General features: G+C 40.8%; 2 protein-coding genes across 2 annotated transcripts; one reads left to right on the forward strand and one right to left on the reverse strand.

Moving 5' to 3' along the window:
• Nucleotides 1-3,042: 3,042 nt before the first annotated feature.
• On the reverse strand, nucleotides 3,043-4,289 carry LOC115991264 (uncharacterized mitochondrial protein AtMg00810-like). The gene is made up of 2 exons (XM_031114983.1): nucleotides 4,258-4,289; nucleotides 3,043-4,153 (listed from the first exon to the last, which is right to left on the reverse strand). The coding sequence occupies exons 1-2, from the start codon at nucleotides 4,287-4,289 to the stop codon at nucleotides 3,043-3,045; spliced, it is 1,143 nt and encodes a 380-aa protein (XP_030970843.1).
• A 2,359-nt stretch (nucleotides 4,290-6,648) lies between these two features.
• LOC115991265 lies at nucleotides 6,649-7,098 on the forward strand. Its single transcript, XM_031114984.1, has one exon. It carries the CDS (start codon nucleotides 6,649-6,651, stop codon nucleotides 7,096-7,098), a length of 450 nt encoding a protein of 149 aa, XP_030970844.1.
• The last annotated feature ends 6,459 nt before the right edge of the window (nucleotides 7,099-13,557 follow it).

Genomic DNA, 13,557 nt, shown 5'->3' on the forward strand with positions numbered 1-13,557 from the left:
TACATTTTATTTTCCCCAAGGACTAGAGTTGAGCTCCTTATACATAAAATTGTAAGATCACATTGCAGTTACCTTTCAAGATTCAAAAGGATTAGCATTTTTTGTCCTATGCATTTGAATCGGAAAATTCTTAGGTACTCCCAGAGTACGGAGAAATTGTGCTTCCTCCTCTCACATTTATGGTGGAGCTTGTGTCTAGTGGCTAGTGCCACTAGACACGTTACGATGCGGACATGTGTCCAAGACTACACACGTGTCCGTATCCTAACAGGTCCAGTGGCTGATGGTGTCTAAAAATGAACCAACTCCATATTCATCCAAAGAAAGAATGACAGGAAACAGGCTACTTGTCCTTCGTCCATAGAGGTCTCTGGACAAGTTCGTCGCATCCACTCTACCACTTTGGGACGACCTTCTGTCCATCATTGCTTAGGACGAGCTCGACGACGGTTATAGAACAAAGGAACATAAAAGATAACCGCCATGGCAGTTATGAAGTTATACTCTAAACTTTCCGGACTCCGTAAAGGTAGGGGAAGTTATTCAATGGATAACCATTTCCTGAACCTATAAAAGCATGAAATCTCCGACAATCCAAGGTAAGTGTTTTCCAGACACAATCCCCATAGGTTCGGAATTCTTTGTTTCGGAAGGAGAGACTAACTTTATTATTGGAGGATTTGTGACCGGTCAACCCCAGTCTCCTCTGATCTTTCGTTTCTTCTTTTTCAGGCCTTCAACATCATTACAATCCGTGCCATTCAGCCTACTGATTTCCTAAATATTATCAGTGGCCACTGGCCATTGGACACAAGTTGGACCCGATTATATTTACTAGCATATCCATTGAAGTGACTGAGATATAGACTGCTCTGTCAATTGTTGGTGGGAACCTTGAAAATACTTAGGTTATGTTTGGATTGGGCTGAAAACCCACGTTTGCGTCTACGTTTTTCCTTTTTTTTTTTTTTTTTCTTCACGCGTTTGTGAGACTTGCGGCTACTGTTCATGCACTGTTCAATGAACAGTAGCCACAAAGTTTGACTTTTCTCACTTTTTTCAGTCAATCAGTGCACATCGTGTACTGTTCACGGACTCACAAATTTCACTTTTCAGTAACTTTTTCATTAAAAATGGGTCCCACGGTACTATTCACACATTTAAAAATTATTTTGCTATAGTGTTTTTCAATTTTCAGTTTTAGTTTTCAGTTTTTAGCTGTATCCAAATGGACCCTTAGTCCTATTGCAACATATAAATCAATAGTAAGCACTTCCATTCAATCAGACATGAATTACTTTAATTGAAGGACAATACTAAATGAAACATGTTAAGAATAGTCATTTTTATCATATTTCCTAATAAGGCAATGAAACATGTTCAATATGTTAAATGAAGCATCCCCTTAATTAGGCCACTAACTACTATGCTAAAATTATTAAAATTTATCATAATTTCTAAATAACAAAATAAATAAATAAAAATGTTCAATACCGCTCATAGTGGGAAATGGAAGCTAAACATGACAGTTTCCACTACAATTTTGGACTAGGAAAAAGTTTTTCTACATGATCGGATTTATAAGAAGTCAATGTGAAAATCATGGTGTTTGGTGACAAAAATCAAGTGGGTGCAGTACGGTGGTTAAGGATAACAAGGTGATGGGATGGCATTGCAATGATGTCCAAGAAGATGAAAATGGTTGCTGAACACAAGAAAGAGCTAGGCTGCTCTTGAAAAGGCTACATTTGCTGATGATTTTGAATTGTGGGACATTGTACTTGATTTTTTTGTTTGTTAATAATTTCATAGTTACAACAATGGAGGAATGGGGTTATGAACTCTATTAAAAATACCAAGAGATGCCAATTGAACTATAGGATTTTTCGCATCAATCGTAGGAACTTGACCTTAAATATTGGGAAAATGATTGATGAAGAGAAGCAATGAGGGACTGAGTAAATTTGTTTAGGTGCTTGAGGAGCTTTCAGTTGGAAAGAAAAGGATATGAGGTGGCCGACCAACTAGCCACTCAAAGTAAAGATATTGATGATGTTGAAGAGTGGTTAGAGGAAATCACAATTCCTTATTTCTCAGATTTTTTTTGGTTGGTTGAGAAACAAGATGAAGCAATTACAAAACTTTCATCCAATCTATGATGAGAAAATTATCTGGAATTAAATCTGCAAATTTTTTATCTACGCCACTTATTACAAGGGTAGAAGGACATACACAAATTCTGAAAATGGAAATATCAAATAAGTATCTCTGGTCTCTTTTAATTATCAAGAAGAGAGTCAATTTATTAACTGCACTACATGAGTAGGAAAAACATTAAGCTCTAATAGATAGACATATGCATTTTTTTTTGCGAGAAGATTAGAAATAAAAGAGACATTAAACTGGCACTTAGCACAAATGTAGGAAAGTTAAGGCACAAACAAACATACATACTAATACACGCTTAGGCAGCTTCATAATGTCCAAGCACAACATATATCTAACACAACAAAGAGTGTTGCACTAGGAGCATTTCAATTTGCACTATTTTTGGAGAGTGGAGGGGGGGTTGCTTTTTATATTGGTCATGGTAATTAGTTCTAATAAATCAGTTCATAAATGATGTGGGACAGAAGGAGTCAAATCTTTTTTGTTAGTTTTTTTAGGCGATAACAATTCAATCGAAGTAAAATTCTCTTATTTTCTGCTAGATTCAAGAGCTTTGGTTGTTGTATAAGAAAGCACAAAGTACAGAGGTTGAAGAAAGAGAGAAAAACCTAGAAGCTAGAGAGAAAATGGAATGAAGAAGAACTTGTATTCAATCCAACTGAATGAATCTGTACATGAAAACTGGCTTTATACAGAACAAAGTAAAAATAACTAACCCAACTTATGTGCAATCTGTTGTAGCACGTGCAACAGTTAGTTACAATACATGTGGAAGACTTAACACATAAATACACTACTAAAACTACTTGTAGCCTAACACAGTAACAAAAACAGTAAAGCAAGCTACTCTCGTTTAATGCCTAATTCCTTATTTCAGCTGCTTTCTTCTTTTCTTCGTTTCTTTTCTTCCTTGTTAATCTGCTTTCTTCCTTGCTGATCTGTACTACTTTGATACTCCCCCTCAAGATGAGAACCGGGATTGTGAATATTCACAATGCTCATCTTGCTAAGTAAAACTTTCAATTGTTGATCACTAAGAGCCTTTGTTAATAAGTCTGCTAATTGTGAATGTGTAGGAGTGAAGAATAGCCTAATAACTTTATCTTGCACCTTATTTCTGACCAATTGACTGTCTACCTCTATGCGTTTTGTCCTTTCATGAAAAACAAGATTCTCACCAATGTAAATAGCTTCTTGATTGTCACAAAACAGAATTGTAGGCTTTGGATGATCTACTTCCAAATCTTTTAACAAAGACAATATCGAAGTCATCTCACATACAGTCATTGCCATGGCTCGGTATTTTGCTTCTACAGAAGATCTAGAAACAATGGATTGCTTTTTAGACTTCCATGAAACTAGAGATTCACCCAAGAAGACACAATAACTTGTAGTTGATCTTCTAGTGTCAGCACAGGATGCCCAATCTGCATCTGTGTATGCCTTTAGGTGCAAATCTGATCTAGATGACAACAAAATAGATTGTCCAAGACTGCCCTTTATGTACTGTAACACTTTATAGGCTGCATCCAGATGAGGTTTCCTTGGTTTGGACATAAATTGACTTAGTTTGTGCACAAAGTATTTGATGTATGGTCTAGTAATGGTGAAGTACAACAACCTTCCAACCAGTCTCCTATAAACACTAGGATCAAGTAACAACTCCCCATGATACTTGCTCAATTTTAAGTTTTGTTCCATAGGAACTTTGCTAGCCTTACATCCTGTCATGCCTGCATCCTTAAGCACTTCCAAAGCATACTTCCTTTGACATAAGGAAATGCCTTTGTTTGATCTAGCCACTTCAAGACCAAGAAAAAATTTCAAGTTATCAAGATCCTTTAGCTCAAATTCTTGATCCAAGAACACTTTAAGCTCTTCAACAGCTTGAACATCATTACTAGCTTTTAAAATATCATCAAGATAAACCAAAAGTGCTATGAATGATTGATTGAACTTCTTGGTAAATAAGGAGTAATCAGACCTGGATTGTTTAAAACCACACTTAAGGCCATACAAGGATTTATTAAGCTTGCATACGAGATTCTCCCCCTTGCTATGAAAACCTTGAGGTAGCTACATGTAAACCTCTTCATAAAGCTCACCATGGAGGAAAGCATTGTTTATATCAAGCAACCATGGGGGCCAGTTAATTAGGAGGTACTGTTAAGGCTATACTAACTGGGCCTATGGCCCAATCCGAGGACATTAGCTGATTCGAGGATGGCTAGATAAGATTACAAAGGGAACAGAATAAAGAGAAAAATAAAGATAATATGAGATAAGTCCAACAAATGTCCAAGGAGAAAAGCCACCTTGGAAACAAGGGTCCGAGGTCAGTAAGAATGCCATATCATCATGGACTTCCTTCAAAGTTACATCACAACTAAGAGTTGGACGTTGGACGTTGGACAAGGGGTAAGAAAGGGGATGGACAACAAATATCTCCAAAAAGCTGCTACCTCCACATTAAATGTCTTCCAACTAACTCTTTGGCCGCATTAATGTGGAGGTGATGTTTGAACAGTGGTCAAGCAGTCTTACAGCTACTAGTTGATAGTTTTGGGAGGTGTTGGATGGGACAAGAAGAAGTTCCCAAAATCTAACCTACATGTGTATGGTAGAGATGATACCAAGATTGTAGTATATAGCATAGGAAGATGGACTAAAAGAGGAGGAAATCAAGCAATTTTTGGTAATAAGACTTAAAACTTTTATAACTTTGTTCATCAACAAGACATTATAATATAAGTTTCTTAGGCCACGCCGAGGATAGATTTTCTTATCTCATTTGTGTTTCATAATCTTAAATCAGCAAATTTTATTGTTTTTCTTCTAGAGTAGATCTAGTTCTTTCATCCACACTCTACAAATTCATTGTTTGGGCTTGTTAGGCTAAAACCCAATCCTATATTGGGTCCAATCCAAATTTAGTCCCTACAATTGGCGCCGTCTGTGGGAAGACTTGATTTATTCTGAAGGAAATTCAGATACAATGTTCATGACGGAGGAAGCAGGTCCCTATCAGACAGCAGCAGGGCCACACCAGGTAGATGCTAATCTACATCAAGCAGAATCAAAGGGTTCTCAGCATAGCAATCCACGTAGAAGCCTTGAACGGAGAAAAGGCCGTGAGGGAAGTGTGCACACAATTCATACCAGTAAAAGTCAATCTCGAGGGAAGAGCCATGTTTCCCATGCAAAGAATTACAGAGACATGCAATGTGAAATCGACGAGTTGAAGAGGGAGTTGCATCATGCTCCGCGAAGATGTTCATCGCCCAGCTCCGAACCGTCCTCTAAAGAGATAGATGGTGCTAGTTATAGGCGGAGACCCAGAATTCTGCCCAGCGAGACCTTTGCCTATGACGAGGAGCACCACCATAAACGTAGATACAAAAGCCCACCTTGCAAAGGTTTGGGGAACGATGCCATGAACTAGGCGCTGAGTCAAGTTTCTAAATCACCCTTCACACAAAACATAGAAGATGCGAGTCTTCCTCGGTGATTTCATCAACCCACGTTCACCATTTATAATGGTCGACCAGATCCGGTAGAACATGTCAATCATCTCAGTCAAAGGATGGCTATCCACTCCAAAGCTGAGGCCTTGATGTGTAAGGTCTTTCCATCTAGCTTGGGCCCAGTAGTGATGAGGTGGTTCAAAGGTTTAAAGGCGAACTCTATTGACTCCTTTAAGAAACTCACCCGAGCTTTTGGTGCTCGTTTTATTACCTGTAGCAGGGTTCCTCGTCCTTTAGGATCCTTATTATCTATGTCCATGTGGGAGGGTGAGACTCTGAAGGCTTATTTAGATAGATACTGGGAGATGTTTAACGAAATAGAAGGAGATTACGATGATGTGGCCATTAGTACTTTTAAGGCTAGTCTTTTAGCCGAGCATGATTTGAGGAAAGCTCTAACTAGTAAACCTATTACCAGTGTACGCCAACCAATGGATCGGATTGGCAAGTATAGAAGAGTTGAAGAAGACCAATTGTAGGGGAAAGGAAAGGCTAAGGTGATCCCTCAAGAGATGAGGGATCTCAGGTCGGACCGGTACAATAATATAACCAACCTCGGAAAGACTTTGTTGGGCAGCCAGGATCTGCCAACACCCAGGTGGTTAACACTGTGTTTCGAGAGCCAGTGCAACAGGTACTGGAGAAGATTAAGAATGAGTCGTTCTTCAAATGGCCAAAAAAGATGGCAGGAGATCCTATGAGACGCAACCAGAACCATTATTGCCACTATCATTAGGATCATGGACACACAACTGAGGATTGCAGAAACTTATGGGACCATCTGGATCAGTTAGTCCGAGAAAGGAAGTTAAAACAACTCTTACATCATTCTAGTGGTCGGGTAAGCCAGACGGGCTCGGAGCTCCGGGGAGATGCTTCTTCAAGACTCCCCTTTGGCACAATAAACGTTATTTTTGCTGCCCCGGGGAGGACTGGATCTTATCCTTCTAGGGTGATGTCAGTATCCCGTTATCCGATCGAGGAGTCTAGTTCAATGCTTAAGAAAGCCAAGATAGGCACCCTGTTTGTGTTAGGTTTTTCAGATGAGGACAAAGTTGGAACCATACAGCCCCATGATGATGCTCTAGTGGTTACGCTGAGAATTGGTGGGTATGACGTGAAAAGGGTGATGATTGACCAAGGTAGCGTTGTTGACATAATGTACCCTGACTTGTATAGGGGGCTGAACTTGAAACCTGAAAACTTAATAGCCTACAGTTCTCCTCTGGTGAGTTTTGAGGGTAAAATGGTCGTCCCAAAAGGTCAGATCAGATTACCTGTGCAAACCGGCACAGATGTGGTGGAAATGGACTTCATCATCGTAGATGTTTTCTCTCCCTACACGGCTATTATGGGCAAACCCTGGCTTCATACCCTGGGGCCCGTCTCTTCTACTCTTCACTAGAAGATGAAGTACCCATCCGGAGACTAGGTTTTAGAGATGCCTGGTAGCGGCTATCCAACATCGGCTTGAGGTGGAGACGTCGACCACCGCTGATAATGGTTTATAGCAATCAGAAACCCCGGCATTGCCCTTCAATGGACCAGCCGACGAGGCGAAATGTGAAGATCTAGAGAGGGTAATCATTGGCGATGATCCGAAGAAGTTCTTTCAGGCTGGAGCTAAACTGCCTTTGTAGGAAAGGGAGCAATTGGTTGAATTCCTCAGAGAAAATGTTGATGTGTTCACGTGGAACGCGTATAAAGCCCCGGGTATAGACTTTAGTTTCATCTGTCATCATCTAAATGTTAACCCTTCCATCACCCCGAAGAGACAGCCACCTCGGCATCCATCAAAAGAGCACGCTGAGGTTGTCAGAAATGAAGTGGCCAAGCTAAAGCAGGCAGGGGCTATCAAGGAAATTTTTTATCCTTAATGGTTAGCCAATACGGTGGTGGTGAAAAAGAAGACTGGAAAATGGTGTGTGTGCATGGACTTCACGGACCTCAATAAGGCCTGTCCCAAGGACCCTTTCCCTATGCCTCGGATAGGCCAGTTGGTGGATGCAATGGTAGGTCATCCTCGGATGAGTTTTTTGGATGCCTTCTAAGGATATCACCAAATACCGTTAGCATTGGACGATCAAGAAAAGACAGCTTTTGTTACTCCCATTAGAAACTATCACTACAAAGTTATGCCCTTTGGTTTGAAAAATGTGGGGTCTACTTATTAATGGATGATGACTAAAATGTTCAAACCACAATTGGGTAGGAACATTGAAGTCTATATCGATGATATGGTTGTAAAGAGCAAGGTGATGTCTGAGCATGAGGGAGATCTTGCAAACATTTTTGGAATTCTGAGAAAGCACAAGTTACGTCTGAATGCTTCAAAGTGTTCATTTGGTGTAGGCTCCAGAAAGTTCTTGGGTTACATGGTGACTCACAGGGGAATTGAGGTGAACCCAAATCAAATTAAGGCCATTAACGGCTTTCAAGCCCTTTGGAACCCCAAGGAGGTCCAGAAATTGACAGGGATGACTGCTGATTTGAATTAATTTATCTCTAGATCAGCTGATAGGTGCTGACGCTTTTTCCTTTTACTGCATAAATGGAAAGGATTTGAATGGACCAAGGAATGTGCTGTAGCATTTCAGCAGCTGAAAGAGTACCTATCTCGGCCGCCCATCATGTCCAGTCCTGAGGTGGACGAGGTTCTGTTTGCCTACCTAGCGGTAGCCTCTCATGCGGTAAGTTTTGTTTTGATACGAATAGACAGTGGCATCCAAAGACCAGTCTATTACGTAAGTAAGTCATTTCATGAAGCCGAGGTGCGGTATTTATCACTAGAAAAGGCCATCTTAGCAATAGTGCATGCTACTCGAAAACTCCCTCATTATTTCCAAGTGCACACCGTGGTTGTTCTAACTCAATTACTGCTCAAATCCATACTTCGGAGAGCGGATTATATCGGGAGGATTGCTAAATGGGGCATGATTCTAGGGGTTTTCAACATCAAATATATGCCTCGTACCTTTGTGAAAGGCCAGGTCCTCATCGATTTAGTAGCCGAGTTTGCTAGACTTCCAGAAGAAGTAGAGGTGAAGCAACATGGCATGGATGAAAAATTGGTTGGTCTAATCTCCACACAAGACCCCTCATCCTGGAAAGTATATGTGGATGGTGCAGCAAACCAGTGGGGAGCAGGAGTGGGGCTAGTTCTGGTGTCCCCTGAAAAGATAATCATTGAAAAGTCCTTAAGGTTGGGATTCTTGGCTAGAAACAATGAAGCGGAATATGAAAATTTGTTGATAGGAATGGCGATGGTCCAAAAAATGGGTGGAAGGGCAGTGGAAATGTTCTCAGATTCAAGACTGGTCGTAGGCCAGGTAAAAGGGGAACTGGAAGCCTGAGATACAAGAATGCAAGAATATTTGGGTCAAGTTAGGTGCATACAAATGAAATTTGAATTCTTTGACTTATCGCATATCCCCAGAAGTGGAAATACCCACGCAGATTCCTTAGCTACCATTGCCACTTCCTCGGCACAGAATTTTCCCTGAGTGATAATGGTAGAGGATTTATGCACCCCTACCCCAGCAAGGAAAGATTTGCTCCAGATCCACCAAATCAACTTAGGGCCAAGCTGGATGGACCCTATACTGCTATTCCTTGAAAGGGATATATTGCTTGAAGAAAAGTTAGAAGCTGAGAAAGTACGAAGGAAGGCTCCTCGGTTTTGGCTGTCCGAAGATAGAAGGTTGTACAAACGATCTTTTTCTAGATCATATCTGCTTTGTATACATCCCGAGGTATCAGAATTACTTTTAGAAGAACTACATGAAAGAATTTGCGGAAGTCACATAGGAGGAAGATCTTTATATCACCGGGCCATTACTCAAGGATATTGGTGGCCAGGCATGCAAAGGGATGCACAAGAATATGTTAGAAAATGTGATCAGTGTTAGAGATTCGTGCCAAACATTCACCAGCCTGGAGGAGTCTTTAATCCTCTATCCAGCCATTGGCCTTTCGCTCAATGGGGCTTGGATATCGTAGGTCCTTTCCCTAAGGCACTAGGAAAAAAAAATATCTGTTGGTTGGCACAGATTATTTTACGAAGTGGGTCGAAGCTGAACCTTTGGCCAATATCAGAGATGTAGATGTCAAAATATTTATCTGGAAAAATATTGTTACTCAATTCGGGGTTTCCCATACCCTCATCTCGGATAATGGCCTTCAGTTTGATAGCAAATTTTTTAAGCAATACTGTTTTGACTTGGGGATAAAGAATAGATATTCCACTCTAACCTATCCGCAAGGAAATGGGCAAGCTGAAGCTGTCAACAAAGTTATAGTGAACCGACTTAAAAAGAGGTTAGACGAGGCAAAGGTAAAATGGGTGGAGGAGTTACCACATGTCTTGTGGACGTATCGAACGACGCTTCGACGGTCAACAGAGGAGACCTCTTTTTCAATGACATATGGAGCCGAGACTGTAATCCCTCTGGAAATAGGTTTCTTGATATTGAGAATAAATGCATTTACCCCGGATGGTAATAATGAGTTGTTGGAAAAAAGTCTGGACTTAATTAAAGAGCAAAGGGGGAAGGCAATGGTCCAACTGGCTTACTACCAGCATAAGCTCAAGCAAGGTTATGATACCAATGTAAAGCTGAGGCCGTTAGCCGTAGGAGATCTAGTATTGAGGAAAGTTTTGGGAACCACCAAGAATCTAGCCTGGGGAATTGGGACCTAATTAGGAAGGATCGTATTGGATAACTTCGGTGGTAGGAATAGGTGCATACTATTTGGAGGATCTAGATGAAAAAACTGTACTCCACCATTGGAATGTAAACAATCTAAAGAGGTATTATTATTAATAAAAATAGTCATATTTAGTTTCTCTTTAATTTATTCTAATCATATATCATGTGTTTCCCCATCTATTGAAGTATTAAATAGAAACTAAGTTATGTTAGGTTCCTCGGACCACAAACTTAGTAAAAATTAATACCCTATGACATCTATTGAAGTATTAAACAGAAACTAAGTTATGTCAGGTTCCTCGGACCACAAACTTAGTGGAAATTAATACCCCATGACATCTATTGAAGTATTAAACAGAAACTAAGTTATGTCAAGTTCCTCGGACCACAAACTTAGTGGAAATTAATACCATATGACATTTGTTGAAGTATTAAACAGGTTCCTCAGACCACAAACTTAGTGGAAATTAATATCCTATGACATCTGTTGAAGTATTAAACAGAAACTAAGTTATGTCAGGTTCCTCGGACCACAAAGTTAGTGGAAATTAACACCCTATGACATCTATTGAAGTATTAAACAGAAATTAAGTTATGTCTGGTTCCTCGGATCCCAAACTTAGTGGAAATTAATACCCCTTGCACTAGATTATGATCAAATTTGTAAGCCAAAGTAAAATCCATAAGCATCACTTGAAGCATTTTGAGGTATCTAGGACTTGCTTGTTATTTAAACGTTTTGATATTTTCCCAGAGTTGGAAACTTATTAGAATTGATAAATTAAGAGCATGTCTTAATAGTGCTGTGGATTCAACAATCATGATTTACTCGGATTCACAGTTAAAATATATAAAACTGTGTATTCCCTCATATCAGTAAACTTCATTCTTCTATGGCATACAGTTATGTATGAACATAGAGCAGACAAAGTGAAATTACATAAATAAAAGATAAAATAGTAATAGCACATGTAAATTTGGAAAGGTGAAATCTACATCTCATTAAAACTTGTCTTAAAAAGAAAAAAGAGAATTTCATTACATTAACAGCAACTACCTTATGTAAAAATAAAGAGTTATGGTTTTAACTTTATTTGGAGCTTGCCCTTGGAGGCTTTATCAGCTGTCTCAGGAGGAACAACTTTCTCTTTCTCTTTAGAGACTTCTCTAGCAGGTATGGTTGTTAAAGCTAGATCCTGCTCGAAACTTTAAGAAGCTGCCCCATCTTGAGGAACCTCTACAGCCTTGTCCGAAGAGGTATCTTTAGGAACTTCAGGCTATTTGGACTGCTCCTGCTGATTGGGAGGAAGAGGATCCTGAGTCTGGGCTTCCTCGGCGTTGGCAGCAACTACAGAGGCCGCCTCCCCTTGGTTGGGGGGAAGGTTCGAAGCTCGAATGGCTGAGGGGAAAAAGATGTTTTCTGGCCTTCTCAGCTCAGAAAAAGCCTCAACCCCGGCTCGGTTGAGAGCTTCTTCCCAAGTCTGAGCATAGTAGGCATGACATACGGCAGGGACCTCTGCCCTGATGGTATCCTCGGTCTCGGCTACGCCGATGTCGCAGCCATGCTGTTTAGCCTCTTCCCACACCTTCTCGGCCTCTACTATTGCTTTCTCCGCCTCGACCTTTGCTTTTTCGACCTGATCTTTGAGCCTTTGGGTTTCTTCCAATTGTTTCTTAAGAGCTATCATCTGTTCCCTAGAAGTAGTCAATTAATCAGTGGCCTTGTGTAGGTACTTCCTCTAGTCCTCGACTTGCCTTTGCGCGCCCTCCAGTGCCGAGTCAGCACTCCTACAGGCATGCTCCTCATCAGCCAGTTTTTTCTTCAATTCAGCATTGCTTTGATCAGCAATGGTGAGTGTTTGCACAGCTGTTACCCGCCTTTTTCTTTCATCTTCCAGTTGCTAGTAGCATGAATTGATTATCTCCTCAAGCCTGAAAGTGGCTTGGATAGCCTAAAAGAAAAGGGTTAATACCATAACAAATAAAAAGTGTATATATATATATATATATATATATATATATATAATAATAATAATAATTATAAGTATAAAAAAAAAAAAGAAAAAAAAAGGGAGGGGGGCTAACATCATTCCATGCCCAAATATCTTTTACAATTGAGGAAGACCTCGTTCTTCTGATATTCCGTAGCTCGGTCATATCTTTTGGAAGTAACAAGGTCTCCTCCAAAGCCGAAGCAATCTGGCACCCAATGCCCCCGTTGAAGTCCCTAAGTGATGCATTATCTCTCAGGGGCTCACCGCCGAGCATGGGTGCTGGAAGCCAGGCCTAAGACTCTAGAGGCTGAGTATCTGCCCTCTCCATGCCTTGTTGTGGCATATGGCTAACTTTTTGCTGCTTTGCAGCTTGCTGAGCCTCGTCTTCACGAGTTGGACGATATCTCCCAGTCTCTACCATATCTTTACCTTTCTGCTCTCTCTTCCTCTTCGGATCAGCAGGTTCAGGTCTAGAGGGCAGAGATGGCTGAGAAGGAGGGAGAGGAGATTTGGGAGGAGGAGGAGGAGGAAGTTTAGGTTAAGTAGACTTCCCCGGTGCACCTCTTCCGGGTTGATCTTCTATCAGTTCCATCAAACTCCTCTAAGGCTTCCTCTGGATGCCCATTTCGTCTGATGTACTCTCGGGAGATGGTGGCCTGTTGAATACTTCAAATTCGTCCGAGGAGTCTGTTAGGTCCACGATACCCTCTGAAACTTTTTCTATTTCTTCTTTTTCTTCTTCTTCTTCTTCTTCTTTTCTTTCTTCCCCTTCCTCAAGAATAAGCTAGGATGAGGATGCTCCTATTGAAGGAGTGGCCACAAAGAGTGGTTGAGTACGGGGAGTACCTTCAGGAATTGGGACACCCTCTGGAATAACGAACCCTTGGTAGGCAACACTGATACGGTGGAGCCGAGGGTCGCGGGCTTTGATTATGTACTTAGGGGCTTGGAATGCGAGCGTGAGGGGTGTGTACCCAAGAATTAGGTGGGCTGCTCGGAGTTGACCATCAGCTTCGTTCACGTACACCTCGGCTTGGAAGATCCTATCTAAGCTCTCTTTTTTGACTAAGCTGAGCTTGGGTTTAGTAGCATTTCTATCTGCAAAATCATTAAATTAGAATAAAAATTTCGTCAAAAACAAGAGTGTTGGGAAACCAAAAA

The sequence above is a fragment of the Quercus lobata genome, chromosome 5 (assembly GCF_001633185.2).
Source record: "Quercus lobata isolate SW786 chromosome 5, ValleyOak3.0 Primary Assembly, whole genome shotgun sequence".
Lineage (NCBI taxonomy): Eukaryota > Viridiplantae > Streptophyta > Magnoliopsida > Fagales > Fagaceae > Quercus > Quercus lobata.

Coding starts and splice junctions, on each gene's coding strand:
- LOC115991264 (XM_031114983.1), bottom strand. CDS start 4,289: ATGCTTTCCTCCATGGTGAGCTTTATGAAGAG. Junction 4,154..4,257: donor ATGGTGAGCTTTATGAAGAG/GTTTACATGTAG, acceptor TAAACAATCCAG/GTCTGATTACTCCTTATTTA.
- LOC115991265 (XM_031114984.1), top strand. CDS start 6,649: ATGTCAGTATCCCGTTATCCGATCGAGGAGTCTAGTTCAATGCTTAAG.